At 47.9% G+C, this 23,866-nt stretch overlaps 2 protein-coding genes across 2 annotated transcripts; both read right to left on the bottom strand.

Annotated features, from left to right (window-relative positions):
* Positions 1-705: 705 nt before the first annotated feature.
* On the bottom strand, positions 706-3,010 carry LOC124708914 (O-glucosyltransferase rumi-like). Its single transcript, XM_047240551.1, has 3 exons — positions 2,557-3,010; positions 1,565-2,371; positions 706-1,471 (listed from the first exon to the last, which is right to left on the bottom strand). Exons 1-3 carry the CDS (start codon positions 2,686-2,688, stop codon positions 941-943), a joined length of 1,470 nt encoding a protein of 489 aa, XP_047096507.1. The 5' UTR covers positions 2,689-3,010; the 3' UTR covers positions 706-940.
* Positions 3,011-6,492: 3,482 nt separating this feature from the next.
* On the bottom strand, positions 6,493-7,732 carry LOC124708877 (1-aminocyclopropane-1-carboxylate oxidase-like). The gene has a single exon (XM_047240514.1). It carries the CDS (start codon positions 7,642-7,644, stop codon positions 6,709-6,711), a length of 936 nt encoding a protein of 311 aa, XP_047096470.1. The 5' UTR covers positions 7,645-7,732; the 3' UTR covers positions 6,493-6,708.
* Between the last annotated feature and the right edge of the window lie 16,134 nt (positions 7,733-23,866).

Raw genomic sequence — 23,866 nt, 5'->3', positions numbered from 1 at the left:
CTCGTGGATCATGGAGGCCGCAATAGTTGCCAATGTCTGCGTCGACTGATCGTACTCCTCGTCGGAAGAGGAGTCAACGACCTCCGCGTGGAACTTCTGCAACATCTGCCACATGTCCATCTGCGTGGGTACGAACTGTGGATCAATGATCGCGCACAATTGCGTCGAAAACAGGAGAAGAAACCTATCGGCGCAATTGACTGAACAGGTCATGGGCGGCGCGGAAGGACGCCGCAAGGCCCCAAAACAGCCGGCAGGTACGCGCCGGAGCCAATCCCGAGTACTATCCTGCTCTCCCGCGCGGCGACAATCGAGTCGGACGGCGAGTACTGTGGCGCTGCGGCGGGACGGAGGCGGTTGAGGTTGGGGTGGTGGCGTCGCACTAGGGCAGCAAAGAAGGGGAAAAGAAGCAAATCAAAGCGGTCGATTTCGCTGTCCCTGACTTGCGGGACCGGCTAGGAAAAGAAGGACGCTCGGCGCGACCGCGTAACGTCCGCGGAGACGTAAACCTGGCGTATATTTGGGCCAGGTTTGCGTCGCCGTGGACGGACCGATCACTTTGCGTCGTCCAGCTGGAGCAGGCCAAACGCATTTCCGGTCACGGCGGACGAAAACGGTCGCTCAGCGTCCGTTTGCGTCGCGCCACCGGAGATGCCCTTAACATGCATTTTTTTTCACATGGTAGTGAGAAACCACTGGAATAATCAAATTTTCTTTATTAGAGATCGATCAACACTAGTTCACAAAAAAATCGGCATCAAAATTGAGACGCGCCGAGACCACTAAACTAATTCCTCTATCGCTGCATCCATCCCTAACCTCCCAATGAGCATCGCCCACGTACGAACGTGTACAAGTCCAAGCACGGCCATGCACTTTACGCTGGACACAAGGAATGTTCGCTCTCCACTCCGATCGCAGCTTGGCGGGCTTTGATCAGTCAGACGTCGGGAGGCATGGAGCACGGCTCGGAAGTTGCCGGCGACGCGGCGGACGCCTCGAGGAACCTCCTCTGGTGCGCGTCGGCGAGGCAGAGCACGGAGCCGACGCAGGCCTCCTGCGCCGTGGGCGGCGGCGCCGGCCGGAAGTCCTGCAGCTTGGCGTACTCGGTGAGCAGGTGCAGCATGTAGTCGTAGACGGCGTCCATGGCCAGGTCCTGCATCAGCCGCTGCCCGCGCCGCCCGACGCGCTCCGCCTCGTCCGGGTGCGCGTTGCCCCACTCCACGGCGTCCCTGATGGACTCGCACATCCCCACGGTGCTCACCGGCAGGTGGTTCACCCGCGGCTCCAGCCCCCGGCTGAAGAAGTCCTGGTACAGCGGGTCGATCAGCAGCGCCGTGGAGCCGCAGGAGAGGATGTATTTCAGGCTCACCGACCACGCGAACCCCTCCGCGTAGATCTTGTACCGGTGCGTGCACTGGCTCGACAGCTTCGAGTTCTGGTACCCGGACCTCGCCTCCTCGTCCCAGTTCTGCATTACCGTGATTGATTGTTTGATTGTTCAGCATGCACCACCGGCGTTCATCAGTGATGGGATTTTGCAAGGTGAAGGTGGATTACATACCTGGCGCATGATCTCGGCTCGCCAGAGGTTGGTGTCGTTGCAGGCGAGGAGGGCGAGCCGGAGCGGCGAGGCCACGTCCGGGTTGCCCTTCCAGTACGCGGTGGGCACCCGGTCCGGCCACCGCACCTTCTTGGCGCCCTGCCTGATGCTCTTGAACTCGCGGCTCCACGGCTCGATGTGCGTCTCCGGCCAGCCCCAGAAGGACCAGTCCGGGAACGGGATGTCGAAGTGGTCGCGGGTGGTGCAGTACCGGAACAGCGGCGGCGGCGGGGGCGCGCCCTCGCCGCTGTGCTCGGTGCGGTTGATGGCGGGGCGGTCCATGCAGTCGAACATGAGGTCCACGTCCGGGACGCGGCCGGGGTGCCGCCGCATCAGCTGCAGGAGGCTCCACACCGTGAAGAGCGCGCGGCTCTGCACGCACGCGTAGTAGAGGTCCACGTGCAGCCGCGTCCCGCCGCCGGTGATGGTGACGCGCATGGATGCCCTGGCGCGGGCCGACTCGAGCAGAGCGCGCGTGACGCCGCCACCGCCCCCCTCGCGGCGCTTCCAGGGCGCGAGGTCGCGGTGGATGGCGGAGAAGTAGGACGGGCACTGCCGCCGCGGCCTCGTCGACGCGTTGTTGGGTGCCAGCGCCGCCGGAGCCGGCCGCGGCTGCGAGAGCGGCGGGAGGCAGGCGAGGTAGGAGGCGCACCGGAGCGCGGCGCGCGGCGGCGGGCGGCCCTTGTCGTGCGGAAACGGGTGCCACGGCGTCGGCTCCAGGTTGTGCCCCAGCAGCGTCCGCGTCCGGGACAGAGCGTCGTCGTACGCCTGCAAACACCAGTTTACCATCGTCACCATCGACGCGCAGACACACAGAAGAAATCGATATGAAAATTCGCATTGTTCGTCGTGATCAATCTGTTGAAAACTTTGCTGCTCGATCCGATCAGTACAGATTGATTGACCGAACGCGAATCGAATAGAAGAATGCAAGAATGAACGGCGGGACAGACCGAGTGGAGGACGGCGATGACGATGACGGCGGAGAAGGCGGCGATGGTGGAGACGACGAGGGAGGCGAGGGGTGGGTACCGTCCTGCGCGGGCGGCACGGCCGCCGCCGCCCTCCGGCATGTAGCCACCCATTCACAAAGATTTGCTGCCTTGCGCAGATGTCCGGAGACGGCGGAGCGAGCGGAAGTAGCGGGTAGCAGGAGTGGGAAGTGACGAGTGCAGCAGCTGTCACTTGTCGACTGATAAGATCCTGCGCCATTTTTGGCCTGCTTTCCTCAATTTGTGCAACTGACGATCGATCGACTGCTATCCTCTGCTGCATGCCGCATCCATCTAACGTCTCTCTCCAGTTTCATTTCGTAAATTTGTTACCAGGGTCAGGTTTACCCGGTCCTAGGCTACCACCGGATCAATTTTCATTCACCAGTAATATGGTGTAGTGATTAGCAAACCTTGAGTATTTGCTACACAAAGGGAGAGATGCGGCCGTCCCGACTGCCCATGCCTTCTTCATTATCAATACGACTATTTTTTTCATGGGTACTATTTTAGTGAATTATAACAATCACCATGTGCAACAATACGACTTTGAGTGGTCTGACCTAGGGGATGCACATAACTAAATTCTGAAAAAGAAAGACATGATATAGTCATAGGCAACAATCATCGACATTTTTTTCTTTTCAAAATGGGGCTGGCCTCAACCTCTGCATCGAACAATCATCGACATGGAGGAGAGATCTCCAATTTCATTCCTAGACTTTCACAAGACCTAATGCATTTGGTCCTCCAAGAAAATATAGGGACACACGCGTCTCCGTTGTCTTATAGGATAAGTGAAGCCATATTATGATTAAGTGAATTATAACAATAACCATGTGCAACGATACGACTTTGTGTGATCTGACCTAGAGGATGCACATAACTAAATTCTGAAAAAGAAAGACATGATATAGTCAAAGGCAACAATCATTGACATTTTTTTTCTTTTTGAAATGGGGCTGGCCTCAACCTCTTCATCGAACAATCATCGACATGGAGGAGAGATCTCCAACTTCATTCCTAGACTTTCACAAGACCTAAACCGCGGCATTTGGTCCTCCAAGAAAATAGAGGCACACGTGCGTCTCCGTTGCCGGATATGATAACTGAAGCCATATTATGATTTGTGAATTATAACAATAACCATGTGCACGTGCAACAGTACGACTTTGAGTGGTCTGACCTAGAGGATGCACATAACTAAATTCTGAAAAAGAAAGACATGATATAGTCAAAGGCAACAATCATCGACATTTTTTTCTTTTCAAAATGGGGCTGGTCTCAACCTCTGCATCGAACAATCATCGACATAGAGGAGCAATCTCCAACTTCATTCCTAGACTTTCACAAGACCTAAACCGTGGCATTTGGTCCTCCAAGAAAATATAGGTACACACGCGTCTCCGTTGTCTTATAGGATAAGTGAAGCCATATTATGATTAAGTGAATTACAACAATAACCATGTGCAACGATACGACTTTGTGTGATCTGACCTAGAGGATGCACATAACTAAATTCTGAAACAGAAAGACATGATATAGTCAAAGGCAACAATCATCGATATGAAAAAGAAAGACATGATATCGACATTTTTTTATTTTCAAAATGGGGCTGGCCTCAACCTCTGCATCGAACAATCATCGACATTTTTTTCTCTTCTCAAATCGATTGGCTACTAGGATAGCCAACTTAAAATTGTTGTTTCCTTGCGTAGGTGTGGCGTGTATGTGCACTGAGACCTCACCCGATTACCTTTAGGGAAAGTCGGTGTTATCGTGTGTACACTGTGGACAAGTCACAAGCATGCATGCTCTTCCTTTCTTATCTCATTTCGTTATCCAGAATACAGAACCCACAGTATGAGTTCTAACTTCTAAGTACATGTCCCTGTCTATCTTGCTATCTTCCTTTGCAAGTGTCCAACGGCCGACATTGGATTGGGAAGATATGATTCGCGGCACTCCAATCTTGATACTTGGAGTTCATTGAATCAATGTGGATTGCTACGTTGATTAGCTACGCGCGCGCCTACGCATCCTGTTCTCTCTCTCGTGGACCCGGAGGCACCTTGTTCTCTTGTCGCCGCAAGTTGCACGGCAGGGTCGCCGTCACCACCTGGAATGACTTGGATGCGCACTAATGGTGGTCCACACAGGGTCTCCATGGAACTCAGCTCACCATGTCACGAGAAAAAGTACTGGTGCTACATGCTTCCAATCTGAAAGTGGGCTGGGTTCGATGCTTTTGAAACATATATATGTTTAAACTTTGGTTCATTTCAAATACTATGCTGTAAAATTTTCTACTAGTAGGCATCGAATCAACTCACCAAATTGTGGAAGAGAAAGATGGGATTGGCTATTGTTCTTTGGTAACAAAATTAAAATGCCAATTCAGCCTCATCCTCAGATACTTTTTTTCTTAACCGAAGCTAAAAAAACGTGTTAAGGAGTAGTGGGTTATCTGGTGTCATTTTTCCCACTAATGCTTCAAAACATATAAATAAATAAATAGTGATAATCAAAATAAAACAAGATAAGAGATTATGTGGTGGAAATATCGATCTAATGTACGAGGGAAAGAATTGTCTTATTTTTATTTGATTAGACCATATTTTAGCTAGGATAATACAAACTCGCTTTTCCTCCCCCCTCTATCAAATCAACAAGTATATATCACATATATACCCCCCCCCCCACCCATTTTATGTGGCTGAATATTAATGAGAGAACTTATCATGTTCCTGTAAAAACAAAAAAGTTCCTTATATCTCAAGAATACGATGCCGACAAATGAGCAACAATAATAGAGAGCGACTAAGGGGAGCATGCCCTCCGGTGCTAGGACCAGCAGATGCGGAAGTGAACGCCTGGTTGACTGCATGCTCGCAACATGACTGCGCGGCAGCCGGCAGGGCAGGCCAAGGAGTGCGGCCAACCGACTACTAATGCTCGGATGTAGTGCATGCGGCATTGCTCGAAGCACATATTTCCCTTTTTCATGTTTTCTCAAGTTAGTAGCGAAAAAGACCCAAAAAAAATACAGTGTCATTCCTAACTGTAGGGAGAGAGTCATGCCTAGCGACACGGTGTACTGCTTACCCAAGATAGTGCAACACGAAACAAAAAGCAGGGGCCCATGCACTGCAATTGAAGGCGATATGCACTGCTAGTGCACCGCCCCATGCGATGCAATTGAAGACAATGCAAAGCAGAACAAAATAATGCACAACTCTTGCACTGTCGATCGATGACAATGCAACGCATAATAGAAAGGAAGTGCATGTGTAGTTCACCGTCCATGCACCGCGAAACAAAAGTGCAACCTAGGCAAAAAAGGAAGTGCAATTCTTTGTTGTCGAAACCTATCATCATGGGATCTAATTTAGAAGAAACGGCCTCGAAGGCGAATTGCAATTCAAATTCTCAGTTTAAAATCTATTTCAATATTCGCGTACAAATCTACAAAAAATGGGAAAACCAACCAAAGACACACTCTTCAGTCAACACATGGCGAGCAAGGAAAAGATGGCAGATGACAACATGAGACTCTAGGGTACTGGGTACACCACTTGTCGAGCAGGGAAGCGACCCAAGGCGTCCTCCTATGCTAACAAATTAATATTCTTTCATTTATTTTCTGGACAAACCAAACAGAGGACAATCTTTTCATGCATTTTTTAATGAACCAAAAAGCATTCTTCTTTTCTGAACACATGTAGCGATCGCATAACCATTCATATTATTGGTGAAAAGTGACGATTGAAAATTCCTTTTGTTTCAAGCATAATCCACGTTGGTGGAATCCGTACCAACGAACATGTGACCTTTTTGTTGGGAAACGAACATGACAAGCTATAACTGCAAATCTAGCCACTAATTCCACAATCCAAATAATAAAGAGAAGCCCTCTCATGCACAAAATAACGCATTTAGCGGACACAGTATGTAGTACAAATCATGCGGTCGCTAAAGAAAACAAGAAATGAAATGTGCATGTATTCTCTCTCACTAAACATGGATTCCCTTTGTCGTGGTATGGGTGTATAAACTTGATGGATTGTAATATCCAAATAGTAATAAATAAATTTTCCTTCAATCTCCGTGATTTTAAGCTTGAGGTGTCTTTGGGGCCTTGACGGCCTCGAACCTCGGTTCCTTGGCCTCGAACTTGTGCTTGCTGTACACGTCCATGTAGTCCCCGAACACGAACTCCGGGTACGACGCGGCGGCGCCGCCCTCGGCCACGGCCGGCGAGATGGCCGCCTCGAACGCCGGGTTGTAGAAGGACGCGATGGAGCGGCGGTTGCCGTTGCGCATGGGCAGGACGCGGTGCCACGCGCTGCGGTACCGCCCGTTGCTGAGCACTTCCACCTGGTCGCCGGTGTTGACCACGATGGCGTCGGCGAGCGGCTGCACGTCCAGCCACTCGCCGTCCTTGAGCACCTCCAGGCCACCAACCTTGTCGTCCTGGAAGAGCAGGATGACACCGCCGGCGTCGGTGTGCGCGCGGAGGCCCGTGACGAGGTCCGGGCGCGGGCACGGCGGGTAGTGGCTCACCTTGGTGCCGAAGGTCGGCGCGTGGATGCCGTCGCAAGTGAAGGCCGCCTTCATGCGGCCCTTGTCGAAACCGAGGTTCTCGTCCATGGCTTCCATGACCCGCTCCGCCAGCTTCTTGAGCTCGGCGCGGTACTCGCGCATGATTTCCTTGAACGCTGGCGGGTCGGACGGCCACGTGTTGTCGTCGTGGAGGTAGAAGATGTCCTCCCAGTCCATGTCGTCCACGGGCGCCACGGCCTCGCCGCGCCGCTCCGCTTCCACCAGCGCCTCCAGCGTCCGTACCGGCTCCGACTGCTGGAACGCGGCCTCCCGGAGACGGTAGCTCTCGGAGCACACCTTCTTGACGCGATCGAGGAGCTCCAGTGGGATGCCGTGGTTCACCAGCTGGAAGAAGCCCCAGTTCTCGCAGCCATCGGCGATCTGCGCCATGGTCTCGGCCCTCTCGGCGCCGTCCCGCTTGGAGAAGTCGATCACTGGCACTACCATGGTGATGATGAGCAGCTAGGTAATTTGTAAAGAAGAATTGAGACTTTCAGACTCGGGTGCTCTACGCAATCTTGTCGATGTAACTAAGTGCAAGTGATGGGCTGAGCGATGGGCGGCCATGGGTATTTATAGCGCAACCAGCTAGGTGGGATAATCTGGTCAACAAAAAAAATTCAGGCAGCAATCTGGTCAACAAGAGCAGTGGAGATGACCTGGCAGATATTCATTTGAAGCTTCCAGGCAGGAGCTACCGTTGGATGCTTGTGGCACATTGCTGATGGCCTTGTCAATGTGACTTTTCAACTGACATCACAAAGAGAGGAGCCGTCCGCGCAGGAATATCTGTTTTCCTTCCTGTTATACCAGGCCACTGCATGTTTTTCTCATTGCAGAAAGTTGTGAAGATTGTAATTTTCCGCAAAATATACCCGGCCAGAACCGCACCAGAGATAGTACTTATATTTCGTAAAGAGGGAAATTTATTGTAAATTCAAAACAAAACACTATACTTGCTCCAAACAACCAATTCACCGCCTACAAAGCTTTGATCATCTTCTATCAGCATTGTAGAGATCTCACTGAACGAGATGATGATTCGAGCATAAATCGATGGAACAATACGTTGCCAATAATAGTATATGGTTTGATAATTTCCAGTGACCACATCTAGGGTCCGATTCTCCCATGCCTTCATCCAAGACTCATCCTCATTTTTTGTGTAATTCACCTGCCTCTTTCCTTTCCGCCCTTTCTTGATTTGGAAATCGGAAATGTTGAACGTTTTTTTTTCGAAAAGGGGGAAAAATCGTCCCAGCTTCTGCATCCAAAGGATGCACACGGCTTTTTATTAGATTATTCGCAAACCTTACAAGAAGCAATACAAAAAATCAACCTCGAAGCCACCTCACTAGACCTACAGTGGGATGAAGGGGGTGACAATACACCAACTGACATCATCCAAAAACCAAATGCCTTTCCAAACCGCCCAATAGCAGGTGAGAAGCACATCCAGTCAAGCAGACTCTCCGCGCATGCCAACGCACACGCCACAGAAGTTGCTACCGCCGTCTTCCTCGACTCCATCTTCAAGAGAGATCATCGAATTAACCTTGCAAGACCTTCCGTTGATGCCACCATGACGCCAGACGGCTCCGCCATCCTGCACGCATACATCATCCCGCATCTGTCGTCGATACCCTGCAGCACCATGCCACCGAGCCTCAGCGCCAACAATGTGGTAGATGAATACCACTCCACCGACATCCGCCAACATCCAGCAGCTGCTCCAAAAACGATGCCCCAAGAGGTAGAACGACGCAGGGCGCGCCGCCATCGTCCGATCCGGGAGACCCGGACCTAGGGTTTCCCCCGGAGCAGCACAAGTGAGAAACCGCAGACTGCGACGACGATGCCTTCAAGAAGGTAGCGGCGCGACACGTCGCCATCGTCCGCCAACCGAGGTCGGAGCACGGTTTTCACCGGCAGCCGCGCATCCCCAACTCGCCGAGTGTAGTGCCAAGACGGGCAAAGATGATGCCTTCGACAAGGTAACGACGTCGACCGACGCCGCCATCATCCGCCAAGACCGAGGTCGAGGCTCAGTTTTCACCGGCCACCATGACACCTCGGACTAGATCACCATTGCCGGAAACCTGTGTGAGATCCCATGATCCCCCACACAGGACTACCGACGCCGGCCGACCACCTCCGACGAAGAAGATGACCACCACCACCATGCCCGGGGCTGCTGCCCCGGGTTTCCTCATGATGCGAGGATGCCCACGAACGCCTCCCCTGCCGAGGAGGCGGAGCCACGACAGGCAGATCGTCACCCGCCCCGGCCCAAACGGACCAAGATTGGACCCGATCCACGCCGCCGCCGCCCGCCACCTGCAGATCGACGCCATAGCCGTTGCCTCCCTGCGCCGCCGCATCAAGGAGAGGCCGGGCAGACGCCGCCGCCGTGCCCTCCAGGTCGTGGGGGCCAGAGGGTAGGCCGCCGCTGCCGCCACGCCGCAGGGCTTTGCCCGGCAGCGCTCCCAGCGACGGCGGCGGGGGAGGAGGGGGCCTCTAGGGAGAAGAGATGGCTGCGGGGGAGGAGGGCCCCGGCGCGGGGGCAGAGGAGGGTTAGGTCGGGAGAGGAAATGCTAAACGTACGGACTGTTTCTACGGAATGAAACTTACGGGATTAGGTGGAAGTGGTTGGTTGGTGCAAATCTAATCTCCTCCCGTGATTCAAGGGGCTGCAATTGTTTTGATTTGCTACACGTCATTCCGTAAGAGGATTTTGTAACATTCCGTCCGTAGCTGTAGCATTGCTCTTTGGAAAGCATCAGACACATCTTGCCCCTACACACGGTTCATCAAGTCATCATAATCACTTATATGGCCAAATTGATCAAGTGGTACATCAGAGATTGAACTTGGAACCTTGCGTCATGCTCACATACGTAGTCGGTATGCTATGCAAATCGAAGCTGCCCAACACAATAAATAAACATAGAACTTATTTGGTACATACACATCTAAATTTGAAGCATATATGTGAAGTTTATACAGATCCGGCATATCACTGAAGACGTTGAGGGCGCCAGAGTCGGTGACCGTCGAAATGACAATCATGGACTGTTGAGAACTTTCTATGCAAACAAAAATTCACTCTACACGATCTAACCAAGATCCACTCTCGATGTGTAGGTAACGAGGTTTATACCCTTGATGATAAGGATGATAACGTCAACATAACTAAATGTTGATGTATCTATGGAGATAGATTATGATAAATAAATATTACGATGGTTTTCTTCAGAAGAGTTATAGACCAGCTTTTTTTTGGGTCGGCCTAAGTATGGTGAATAACGCGACAAAAGCTATGTACGGATTGATAGCAGCGATAATCATTACAAGATGTATGTTATTATTTGATGACACAGATAAGTTACATGTGGATGTAGACTATCATAAATAAATGTTTATGTCGTGGGGTTGCTCTATCAGAGTTATAATAGTTTTTTCTTTTGTTTGTGCGTTTTGTGCTTCATGTGTGAGTTGCAGGGTTTTCTATCTTGGCACTTTCTTTATAATTCAACAAGACGCACATTTGGGCACATTTGGGCACATTTGAAATGAACTTACTCCGGGAAGATTGACATGTACTTACGCACTGAGCTGAGCTAGGCTCCACTCGTGTAGTCTGGAGCAACTTTTACTGTTGTCTAAATGACATTTTTATCATTCTTTAGTCTCAAGAAATAATATCATCGAGTACTCCACAACCAGCAGAGGCTCAACCACATCCACAATATCTGAAACAAGCCAAAGATTACCAGTTCTTGGATAGTACTGATTCTCATCTCTTTGTGAACTCTCAATATCTGAAAGAAGCCAAAGACTCGCAGTTCTACGAGTCCTTGCTGAATTCCCATCAAGAAAATTTGGCATCGAACTTGGCATTTTCCAATGGCTTCTTGTAAGGTGCAAATAGAACCTGTCTTGAAAATAACCTGTTGCATCTTGCCAGGACTAAATATTGGTCCTGGTTGAGTCATTATGCTCTTGTCATCTTCAATTGGTTCAAGGAAAATGTGAGGAAAACCGCTGGAGCTTGTAAGGTCAGAATCGGATTCGTGGAATTCAGATTGGACCTCTCACCTCGCCTCTAGCTGATTTCACCGTGGATACTGTACTAGATGTTCTTTTCTTGTGCTCTTATGCAAGTGTGTCACAAAATCCATCTGTGATTGGGGACAAAAGGATTTCATTGGGCACGTGATTATGTGTCTGCCAGAATAAAAAATTTATTTGGTTTTGTTAATTTCCGTTCTAGATAAACATCAGCATTTCAAATAGACAGCAAGACAGGAGGACCACATGGGCCAAGGATCCCCCATAATGGAGGAATTACGGCTATATCTCCATGTTTCAAGATTTTATCTCAACTGATGTTCTGTCTCTCTCACGGAGTATAGCACGTATACTTGTAGAGACCAAGACAGGAGGACCGACAGGGGCTTTCAATTAATGTAATCTGGTCCCTTTCATAGAAGTATAGACTATACTTCTATACTACCAATAAAATTACGAGCTATATATGTTCGAGTGCAAATTAACTTTACCCTCTACCAAACCTGATCAACAACGGGTAAAATGAGGTGGAACTTGTGTTGCACTTGCTAATTATGCTATAGTTACCTTTATTGAATTCAGTGTTGATTAGTCCATGCAAGTGACATTAGAAAATGATGATTGCCCATGTGATTGTGTGACTAGCAGAATGAAAGTTTTATTTAGTTTTGTCAATTTCCATTCTAGATAAATACCAGTGTTACTACATCCTTGATGAGCCTCGGCAGAAGCTAGAGCACTCCAGTACCTATGGTACAACTTCTTCAGTCCTTTCGATGCTCACGGTGATTGTCGAATCTGTTAGTCTTGAGCTAATTAACTCTTGCAATGGAGTGATCCAGTAATGGTCCCCTTATTCAACGATTCTTGCGGACTGCTTCCAAATAACTCATCATATTGGGTCAATTACTTTCCAGCATTGTCCCACAAAGACAAACAAGGCGGCGCACAATTTGGCTAGACTTAGTTTTTATTTAAATTCTATTTTTCCGTGGGGTGGTGATCCACCACTCATTGTTTTGAGAGATATTCTGGAGGAACTTTTACTTCAAAATCGGTCTATCAAGGCTATTTCCAAGCAAAAATTTCCGATTCAAACCTTTATTGCCCCAGATCAAGGAGGAAGCGAAACTCTGGGCAGTCGCAAGTGCCGGCCGTTTTACACCTCTACTGGCGTAAGCCTCTACCTGCTGGTCACCTTCTTAGTTATGTAGGTCGTTCCTTTTTTATTTTTCCCGTTCTCTTTCTGGCTTGATGCCCCTGTAAGACATTGCCTTTCATGGCTTCTTTCTTCTTATATATTTAACATGCAGTTCTCCTACATGCTTAAAAAAAAGATATTCTGAACGATGTATCTTTTTAAAGTAATAAATAAAGTGTGTTCTTGATTTGAAAAAAACACCAGTGTTACTACGTATAGAGACGAATGCAGGCGGACCGATAGGGCCTAAATTAATTGACACAATATAGTACACTTATACCGAACATATTATATTAGCAATAATTAATATGAATTAGAGGGAATATCAAGATATCATAGGAAAATTCACTACGGTCAATGATTTTTGTAAACTAACAAAAGTTACATATTTACAAGGGGTTTGGGGAGGTTCAGAAAGACACACTGCTTCACGCTGTAGGGTTAAGCCCTCTTTGATCCAGCCTCTTATTGATTGGTTAAGAGTCTTACATATTTTGCCTCTAGAAAGACACGAGCCAGCCAGATGCCACGCTCGGCACCGGGGATCGAACACGGCTCGCACGGCCACACATGCCCTGCCTTACTCGTGCTCTATTTTAGGCCTTGTTTTTTTTCCAGAACTCGCAGGAGATCTGCGAATTTTCGTGTTAAGTATAGGGGAAAGTTTTACACCAGTAGGGTTACAAGGGAGTCCTAGGACTCAACGCATGCCCACATTGTCACATATCCACATACAAGCACGAATCACTCTCCCAAAATCCTACCGGAAATTCTACTGCGTTCCCACTCCCGCCAATCAACCGAGAGGCGATCACTGAGCGAGGAAGCGAGGGACGCGGCGCCGTCGAAGACCCTGGCGTTGCGCTCTGTCCAGATCCCCCTACCCACCAAGAGGCAGAGGGAGTTGAAAGCTCTCCTCCTGGCCGCCCCAACTCGCACGGCCGAGCGTGGCCACCACGTCGAAAGGAGATCAGCCGAGGAAGGCAGGAGGTGAAGAAAGCCGGCTGCTCTGAACACATTGTACCACACCACTCGCGAGAAGCTGCACTGAAGCAGGAGGTCGTCAATATCCTCGCCGACGAGCTGGCACAGAGGACAGTTTCCGGGGTTTGGCAGGCCCCGTCGTTCAAGACGATCAGCAGTCCAGCACCGCTTCTGGATGGCAAGCCACCCGAAGAACTTGAACTTGAGTGGCGCGAAACTCGTCCAAATCTCCTTAGCTGCGGGGAGGCTGGTGCGACCGGCGAAACACGCAAGGTAGGCCGATCTGGAGCTGAATTGTCCGGACGGAGAGAGCTTCCACCTGAAAATATCTGGGGTGTCGGGGTCGAGGTGTACGACTCTCAGCCGCGCCTAGAGCTGCAGATACTGCACCACAACGTTGATCGTAAGAGTGCCACAGATGTCCCGCGTCCAAGCGTTGGCGGTTAAACCCTGCGCGACAGTGCGCGTGCGCATGGCAAGAGGGCGAACCAGCTTGAGGACGTCCGGAGCGATAGATGCAGCGGACGCACCATCGATCCAGGGATCAGTCCAGAAGAGGATGCGATCACCAGCCCCGACGGTCATGGAGGTGCCCGCCAGGAAGAGGTCGCGCGCATCGCCCGAGACGGAGAGCTCCAGTCCCAGCCAAGGCTTGCAGGAGCTTGTACGCTGGAACCAAAGCCACCTAGCCCGCAGGGCGGCGCTTAGCCATCGCAGGTTGTGCAGGCCCAACCCGCCCACCTCTTTTGGTTGGCAAACATTATGCCATGCCACAAGGCAGTGCCCTCCGCGGGCATCATGGCGCCCCGCCCATAGGAAGCCGCGTCGCAGCCGGTCGATGAGCTGCCAGACCCACGGGTCTAGGTCCAGCGCCATGAGCTGATAGATAACGGACGCGGTGAGCACCATCTGGACGTATACCACACGGCCCTCACGCGTCAACAACCTGGCCTTCCAAAAAGGGAGCTTCTGAGCGAGCTTGTCGAGGAGTGGCTGGATGTCGCACTTCTTGGGCTTGGAAAGGGACAGAGGCAGCCCGAGATACTTGCACGGAAATTGTCCCATCGGGCAGGGCAGCGCCGGGGACACCGCGGAGATGATCTCCTCAGAGCAGCGAATCGGGATGGCCATGCTTTTGCTGAAGTTGACCACGAGCCCGGAGGCGGCGCCAAAGCAGTGGAGCACCTGGACGAGCACCTGCAGCTCCCTAACGTAGAGTTTTTATAGGGATTAGTGCGGATAATACTCTAGAGTATTGGGTGATCTCCTACCGTAATTTTCCACAATACCCCATCCGCAATCCACTAGGTAGGGATAGAGAAAAATACATTAAAATTTAAGAAAGAGTGAGGATTAAACTTACTCAATACTTTAGTACCAAACATATTTTTATAAATAAGTGAAGATTTAAAATTTGGTGAGGATTATCTCAACTATCCCCACAAAACTCTAGCACCAACAAAGCCTTGGAGTGGTTTTGTTCAGAGTTTACCTGCTCAGTAGCGTTACAGGCCAGGAATTGCCAGGCAGGCACTCAGGCAATGTCCCAATCAAGTGGATGCGATGGGCGAAAGAGTAAAATCTTCGGATTATGCCAGGAAGAAGGTTTAATTGAGGGAGATCAGAACATTAAAGATTATGCTACTAATTTTTATAAAAAAACTTTTCAGCTCTGTTGAGCTTTTACCAGTTTCTTTAGCTATACCTCTGTCGGCTGATTTTTTTTTCTCGAGAATGTGAATGAATTTTTTTCGAGAATGCACTTATTGAACCTTTTACCTTGAAGGAAATTGAAATAACATTTTTTTTCAATGGAGCATAACAGGGCGTCTGACCTAAAGGCTTTCCTATTGAGTTTTTTTTTTTCAAAACAATTGGGAGCTTTTAAAACATGATGTTCTTGCTTTGTTTACCAATTTTATAATGGTGTTTTAGACATTCAACATTTCAACTATGGGATAATTATTTTCATTGCTAGAGGGCAATGAGTGGACAAGTTGCGGATGTACATGCCTATTTGCTTACTTAATGTGATTTTTAATTTTTTTACAAAGATTTTGAATAATAGAACTATTGTTATGGCTGGCAAAATTATTTCTAGTATTCAGTCAACTTTCATTAAAGGAAGGCTTATTTTAGAAATAGTAGGGCATCTTAAATTTGAATTGAATGGAACTCGCCGCGGGTGGTGAGATTGACATCTACTTTTGCACCGAGCTGAGCAGCTCAGGGCCTGATTAGTTGACAACAATTGCCTGGTTCACATGATTTGGGCCAAAAATGGTCGTTTGGTAGCCTAGACGGAAAAAGATTTTCTACACAACGCGGTTCTTAAAGCAGCCTAGGTGCAGGAAAAACTTGGCCCGACGAGAACGCTCGATTCAGCTGTTTTTCCGCGGCCAGACGCTGGTGACCGCGGGGAGTGGGAATGTTGCACGGGCCGGGAAGGGTGGGAGACGCCGCGGTGCCTCGAGAAGGTGCGCCATAATTCCCCTCACTGCCCACTCTCCCCTCTCACTCTCGCTCGCTCCTCTCCCTTCTCCCTTCTCTCTCCTCTCGCCACCGGCGGTTCTACTGCCACCGGTAGATCAAAGACCACCGCGAGCAAGCCTGAGGAGAGGCCATTTGGGGATGCCATCTTCGTCTCCGCGTAGACGGCCCACTTCTTCTCCCGGTCCAAGCTCTTCTCGGCAATGACATCCATGGCGGTTAGACCCTAATCCAAGCTTTTAGTCTTCATTGTTCATAGATTTGCAGTTCTACGGTGCTCGATCTACGGTAATTTGGTGCATGCATCTTACATCTACTCCGTTTGCGGTTATATTTGGGCCTTATTTATTTTCTAGGTACATTACAGGCTTACAAAAACTAGATCGGTGTTCTTGCACCTTGTTCTGCCAGCAACGATCCTGCCGTTATGGCCAGATCTAGGTTTTAGGTTCACATTTTGCCAGATTGGGGTTTTACCAGTTCATGCCGATGATTGCACAGTAGCTCTAAGCCACTAGATAGATGTTTAGTGCCATGATCAAAGTCAGTTATTTGATATTGCATTAGGTTATGATCAAACATCTCTTCCACTAGCTAGTGGTATGATTTATGAGGCTGATTGTACCCTAGTTTTTTCAGACCGAGGCGAAGATGAACAAGAGGGTTTGAAGAACGAGGTAGCAATGGTGAAGAACATTCACATAACGCAAGCTCAAATCCTGAGGTCTAGGAAGGAGGACTGGGAGGGGTAAAGAGATGCAGCGAGGGCTATAAAGGAGGAGTGGGACGGAAAAAGAGAGGCATTGAGACCAGAAAATGAGGCACTAAAACAAGACAAAAAAACTAGAATATGTCGTGTATGACATGCTAAAAGTAGGTTCTGTTAATAGGGATAAACTGAAGAGGATTAGGGATATTTGTGATAAGCGATGTAAGATAACCTGGCTTGTAATGCACCATAATTAGCCTATGTTTGCACTGTGAACCTTGATGTGGGGATCTGGTCAATGATCCCAACTATTGTTTGTGATATATTCAATGCTATGGCCCATGATGTGAACATGTGAACCAGATGACACCATATTTGATGCTATCCAACCTTGTAGAAAAGCACAAACACTCCTCCTTGTGTGTTGTACTAGGTTGAATAGCATCAATTGTGGTGATTATAGATTTGAGGCCTTATTGTTGTGCTTGCCTCATTCTTGGAATCTTGTTTGTCATTAGGCCAATGATTAAAATGTGGCACAATCATAGGCAAGGGGTTGGCCGTAAACCTGGTCCTTTGTGCAAGAACATTGCTTATACACTAGACTTAGTTTATGGATAGTCCATTTGCCTCTGGTGTTCTTGCACCTTGTTCTGCCAGCAACGATCCTGCCGTTATGGCCAGATCTAGGTTTTAGGTTCACATTTTGCCAGATTGGGGTTTTACCAGTTCATGTCGATGATTGCACAGTAGCTCTAAGCCACTAGATAGATGTTTAGTGCCATGATCAAAGTCAGTTATTTGATATTGCATTAGGTTATGATCAAAAATCTCTTCCACTAGCTAGTGCTATGATTGATGAGGTCTGACTGTACCCTAGTTTGTTTAGAACCGAGGCGAAGATGAACTAGAGGGTTTGAAGAATGAGGTAGCAATGCTGAAGAACATGCACACAACACAAGTACAAATCCTGAGGTCTAGGAAGGAGGAGTGGGAGGGGAAAGAGAGGCAGTGAGGGCTATGAAGGAGGAGTGGGAGGGACAAAGAGAGGCAATGAGACCAGAAAATGAGGCACTAAAACAAGACAAAAAAACTAGAATATGTCGTGTATGACATGCTAAAAGTAGGTTCTGTTAATAGGGATAAACTGAAGAGGATTAGGGATATTTGTGATAAGCGATGTAAGATAACCTGGCTTGTAATGCACCATAATTAGCCTATGTTTGCACTGTGAACCTTGATGTGGGGATCTGTTCAATGATCCCAACTATTGTTTGTGATATATTCAATGCTATGGCCCATGATGTGAACATGTGAACCAGATGACACCATATTTGATGCTATCCAACCTTGTAGAAAAGCACAAACATTCCTCCTTGTGTGTTGTACTAGGTTGAATAGTATCAATTGTGGTGATTATAGATTTGAGGCCTTATTGTTGTGCTTGCCTCATTCTTGGAATCTTGTTTGTCATTAGGCCAATGATTAAAATGTGGCACAATCATAGGCAAGGGGTTGGCCGTAAACCTGGTCCTTTGTGCAAGAACATTGCTTATACACTAGACTTAGTTTATGGATAGTCCATTTGCCTCTGGTGTTCATACATATGAGGACTTATTGTTTTGCTTGCAGCATTCTTGCAATATTGTTCCTCCTTTGGCCAATGATTAAAATGTGGCACAATCATAGGCAAGGGGCTAACCATAAACCTAGTTATTTGTCCAAGAACATTGCTTGTACACTAGCCTTAGTTTGCGAACAGTCCTTTTGCCTATGATGTTCATACGTATGATGCCTCATGTGTCATGTTCTCATTCAATTTCACAAGCATATTATCATATGAGGCTTCGCCTCCATCATTTTGTGCTCATTGAAATTGTTTCTTCATCTTGCAATGATCCAAGCTGATGATGGGTGGAGCTGACATGCCTTTTGGCGAGGGCACTTCCAACAAAGCAGTTTTTTCGATAAGGGGCGCTTTATTACTTAAGAGTTTTAAGCCATTACACCCGACCTCTGCATATCTTAGATGCACACAGCCGTTGTTTAGTCTTGACACAAAAAAAGGCGAGATTACATATCATATTGATAAATTGTAAAGACGCCTAAACTGGAGGAGCTTCGATCCTTAGATTATGCTGCCATCCATGTAGGGAGAAAGTATCCCTCACCGTAGCTTCCAACCGTGAACAGACCTCCGTAAATAGGTCTCAGTGCTCCACACGCTGGAGTGACGACCATACGCGGATGGTGTTGGTACACCGGTATATAACCTGCAACAGAGAAGAATTAGTACCATTAAACAATTTATCATTTCTACATAGCCAAAGCGACCAAATAATGGCAATCGCTCCCACCCTAATATGCTTCTTGAACCTAGGATCAATGCCATTTAGCCAATTCCCGAAGATATTGGTAACACTACGTGGCTGATACAAGCTCGAAGCTAACTGGATGACTGACCATATAGACCTAGCGAACCTGCAATTGAAAAACAAGTGCTTTATTGTCTCCTCCTGGTGACAGAAAGCACATTGTTTACTCTCTTGCCACTTTCGCTTAGCTAGATTATCTTTGGTGAGAATAACGCCTTTGCGAAGGTACCATCCAAATACCTTTATCCGCAAAGGGATTTTCAACTTCCAAAGTTTATTGTTATTAGGTGTATTGATTGGTACATCTGGATGAATAAGTGCATTGTACATGGAAGCTACCGAAAATTTACCATTTTCATGTAGATTCCAACGAAATTCGTCATGACCAGGTTGTAGATGAACATTCGCCAAACGTTGAAGTAAGGCGTTCCAGTCCAACAACCTCTCGTCCTAACAAATCCCTACGGAACGTTACATTTGGAGGAGAACTGTCCATCACCTTAGCGATGGTCTCATTTTTGTAACGCACTATAGAATACAAAGCGGGATATTGTTCTCGGAGGGGTGTGCCATCAAGCCACCTATCCTCCCAGAAACGAATTTCCGATCCATCCTTAATGGAAAATGTACCATGACGGAAGAAATGATTCTTCGTTGCCATTAGTCCAGCCCAAAAATGAGAATCACCTGGTTTCCAAGTAACTCGTGATAATGCTTTTGTGCCAATATATTTCCTTTTAAGCATTGTTTGCCGAGGTCCCTTCCTCCGTAAGCAGCTCGAACAACCACTTACCTAGGAGAGCAGTATTCTTGACCTCTAGGTCATGAATACCCAGCCCTCCTTCGTCTTTAGGACAACAAACAACACTCCATTTTGTCAATCGATATTTCTTCTTCTCATTATCTCCTTGCCAAAAGAATCTTGACCGGTAGTAGTCCAGTTTTCGTAAGACTCCTTTCGGCAAGAGGAAGAAAGAGACCATATGCAGTACCAAATTCGTTAGTACTGAATTAATTAGAATCAATCTTCCTCCAATGGATAATAACTTGCCTTTCCAACTGCTAAGACGTTTCTGAAGTCTTTCCTCGACTAATTTCCATTCGGCAATCGTGAGTCTCCGAAAATGAACCGGAATACCCAAATACCTCATTGGAAACTGGCCCTACCCACAACCGAACAACTCGGTGTAAGCGTGGACTTCATTCTGTGCCTCACCGAAACAAAACAATTCACTTTTATGGAAGTTAATTTTTAGACCTGATAATTGCTCAAACGCCGAAATAATCAATTTCAGGTTTGTGGCTTTCACAAGGTTGTGTTCCATGAAAAAAATTGTATCATCGGCGTACTGAAGAATAGAAAGTCCCCCATCCACAAGATGTGGGACTACCCCTTCAATCAGGCCGTCCATCTTAGCACGTTCAATCATAATAGCAAGCATATCAGCTACTATATTAAATAGCATTGGTGATAAGGGATCACCCTGTCTGAGACCTTTTAGTGTTTGGAAGTATTTGCCAACATCGTCATTGACTTTGATGGCTACACTACCCCCAGACACAAAGGAATTAATCAAAGCACGCCATTCAATAGAGAAGCCTTTCAAGCGGAGTGTCTGGTCAAGAAAAGACCATTTCACTTTGTCATATGCTTTCTCAAAATCAAGCTTTAAAATAACCCCATTCAACTTTTTGGTATGTAATTCATGGACCGTTTCGTGCAAGGTGACCACCCCATCCATGATGTTTCTCCCTTGCATAAAAGCAGTCCGAGAGGGTCGAACTACATGATCCGCAACTGAGTTTAGTCTAATAGTGGCCACTTTCGTGAAGATTTTGAAACTGACATTAAGAAGGCATATGGGTCTGTATTGTTGTATCCTTTCTGCCTCATTAACTTTCGGTAACAAAATTATCTCTCCAAAATTTAGACGAAATAACTCTAGTTGTCCGTCGTGAAGATAGCTGAATAAAGCAAGAAGGTCCGATTTAATGGTGTCCCAAAAGATTTGATAGAATTCAGCTGGGAAACCATCCGGACCTGGAGCTTTGTTGTGTTCCATTTGGAAAACGGCCCTTCTTACCTCCTCTTCAGAGTATTGAGCAGTAAGAAGGTTATTCTCCTCCATAGACACTTGGGGTATATCATCCGTTCGGGATTCATTCAAAGAGAAGGATCCTTCCTCTGGAGCTCCAAACAGATCTTTATAATAACTGGTAATATAAGCCTTAAGATGTTCCTGACCTTCAATGATACCTTCTTCCTGAATAAGATTATGAATACGTTTCTTCCTATGCTTGCCATTGGCAATGCTATGGAAGTACCTTGTATTCGAATCTCCTTCAAGTATGAACTGGCTTTTAGACCTTTGGTACCATTTGATTTCCTCCTCACGGAGTAATCTCGCAATCTCAGCATTTGATTGATTTTTGAGTTCAATCTCTTGCGTAGAAAGAGGCCTCATCTCAGCCAAAGCTTCAAAACCATCAATAATGGTTGAAAGCCTTAGCTTTTCTTTTTTAAGAATGCCTGTTATCTGACGTGCCCATCCGATGAAGGTGATCGCGTAACAAACGCATCTTTTTGTTCCACCTTATTATGGGAGAGGACGCTCGTACGAGTCTGCTCCATACATTTTTAACCATCTCATGGAAGCCTTCCCGCTGTAACCAACCCAATTCAAATTTGAAACGGTGGTTAATTGGTGGTCTGGATGCTTCAGTGGTTAAAAGTATTGGTGCATGATCAGAAAGACGTTCGAGTCGCTCAAGAGCCCTTACAGATACCATAGGGAATTTAGATTCCCATTCAACATCCATATGAACTCTATCAAGTTTTTCAAACGTGGGGTTAGGGAGACTATTTGCCCATGTGAATTGTCTCCCAATCATCTCGACTTCCTTCAAATCAAGGCTGTCAATAACAGCATTGAAAATGAAGGGCCAATGATCATCGAACCGGCATTTACTTTTCTCGTGGCGAAACCTAAGCAAATTGAAGTCTCCCCCAATTAAAATTGGATGTGGATTATCTTTTGCTAGGTTTACCAGCTCACGCAGAAAGTCAGCCTTAAATTCATCCTGAGCAGCCCCATAAATAGAAACTAGACTCCAATGGAAATTGTTAGCTCTGTTCCGAATATGGATCTTAATATGATAATCTCCACTCGAACTTGCTAGAACTTCCATGGTATCAGATCTTACTCCTACCAGAATACCTCCCGACCGACCGCGGGGAGGACTAGATATCCACTCAAAGTCCAAACCGCCAGAAAGACGATTAAGTAGACTTTGAGAGAAATCACGTCTGCCAGTTTCAGAAATAGCAACAAAATCTAAATTGTGATCTCGTATATAGTGAGCGATATGTAGATGTTTAGCCAAGTCTCCAAGACCTCTGCTATTTGAAAACATACCATTCATTGAGCAACAATTGTAGATTTTGAAACCTTTACCCGCTTCTTGGGTTTTTTATTGGATGAAGATTTTGACTTACGGCAAGATGCTTGCAGTTCATACAAAGAACCTAGCATCGCCTCATTCAAATCTCCCTCCGAGACAATACCCACTAGATTAGAGATAAGCTGACCATCCATTGTGGCATTCGCTTTCTCATCATCTAGATCAGTATCATCAACCACATCATGAAGCTTAGGACTGACTTTGAGTCTGTCAAATTCCATGTGCCTCAAGACGTTGGTGGAAAGATTAATTTCAGCTAAGTTATTACCCAGTTTCACGCCTACACTAGATAGTTTAGAAGAAATTTCTGGAGTGGAGAAATTGAGGTATGATCTAGCTAAAGGTGACGTACCAGCTCCATCCAGATTTTGGATGGCTTTGCGACGCATGGCCTTCTTGAGCGTGTCCTCGTCTGTCGCCGAAGACTCATCAGCTGCCACCGCATGTCGACCACTCCGACATGAGAGTGGTGGCGGTGCAGCCGAAGCCTTTGGCGGAGGAGATGGAGTGCAGCATCCAACGTCCCTGGAGAACGGCACCTCGACACCCTCACGTGACAGCTCAGTCGAAGTAGACGCTGCCACGAAAGGTGGAGGAACCGGCACGACGAAGGTGGACGAAGCATGGATGGCTGTCGAACGGGCAGCCTCCATGCCGGTCCGAAGTCCTGGAGACGCCGAAGAAGTCGCGCTCGACGCCGCCTGCTCGACCGCCTCCCGGGGCAGAGATGGGCTAGCGCACGGTGGCGGGGTGATAGTCGAGGTCGAACCAGCCACCCTGGGAGCCTCGGCGGCACGTCCAGCCGGAGCTGGTCCCGCCACATCGCGAGACGCGCCGACAGCGGTGTCTTCCCTCTGTGTCACAGCCGGAGAGGGGGAGGCTGTCTCCGAGCGTCTTGGCTCAACAGCGTCGGCCACTGCCTGCTGCAGCCCAGGTGTAGTAAGCGTAAAAGGAGCAGCGTCCGTTGCAACCACATCAAGAACAGCAGCTGCAGGTGGGCGAGGCTGCACCAGCAAAGAGCTCTCCACAACGGAAACAATAGGCAGACGAGGCGCCGCAATCAAGCCAGGAGAAACAACACGAGCCCTGCTAACAATCTCAATCGCCTTGGGAGTCTTCGGATACGGGTTGAAAGGAGTAACAGCATAGATGGCAGCATGGTTCTCCCCAGGACAAGCTGCAACACCCTTCCCATGCGACGAAGAAGCGGAAGATGGTGGGAGAGAAGGGTCCACATCCATATTATTCGAAGGAGAGGTATCCTGATTCGCAGCCCCGGGATTAGTATCCGAGCCTTTTGACTGTCCAGCACCATCATTGCCCGGATCATCTCCTTTACGACGCCAAAAGTAAGGAACAAAAGCAACATCTGGCACG

The sequence above is a fragment of the Lolium rigidum genome, chromosome 4, assembly GCF_022539505.1.
Source record: "Lolium rigidum isolate FL_2022 chromosome 4, APGP_CSIRO_Lrig_0.1, whole genome shotgun sequence".
Classification (NCBI taxonomy): Eukaryota; Viridiplantae; Streptophyta; class Magnoliopsida; order Poales; family Poaceae; genus Lolium; species Lolium rigidum.
Note: the sequence above shows the minus strand (reverse complement) of the source record. Positions and strands in the feature narration are given on the sequence as shown.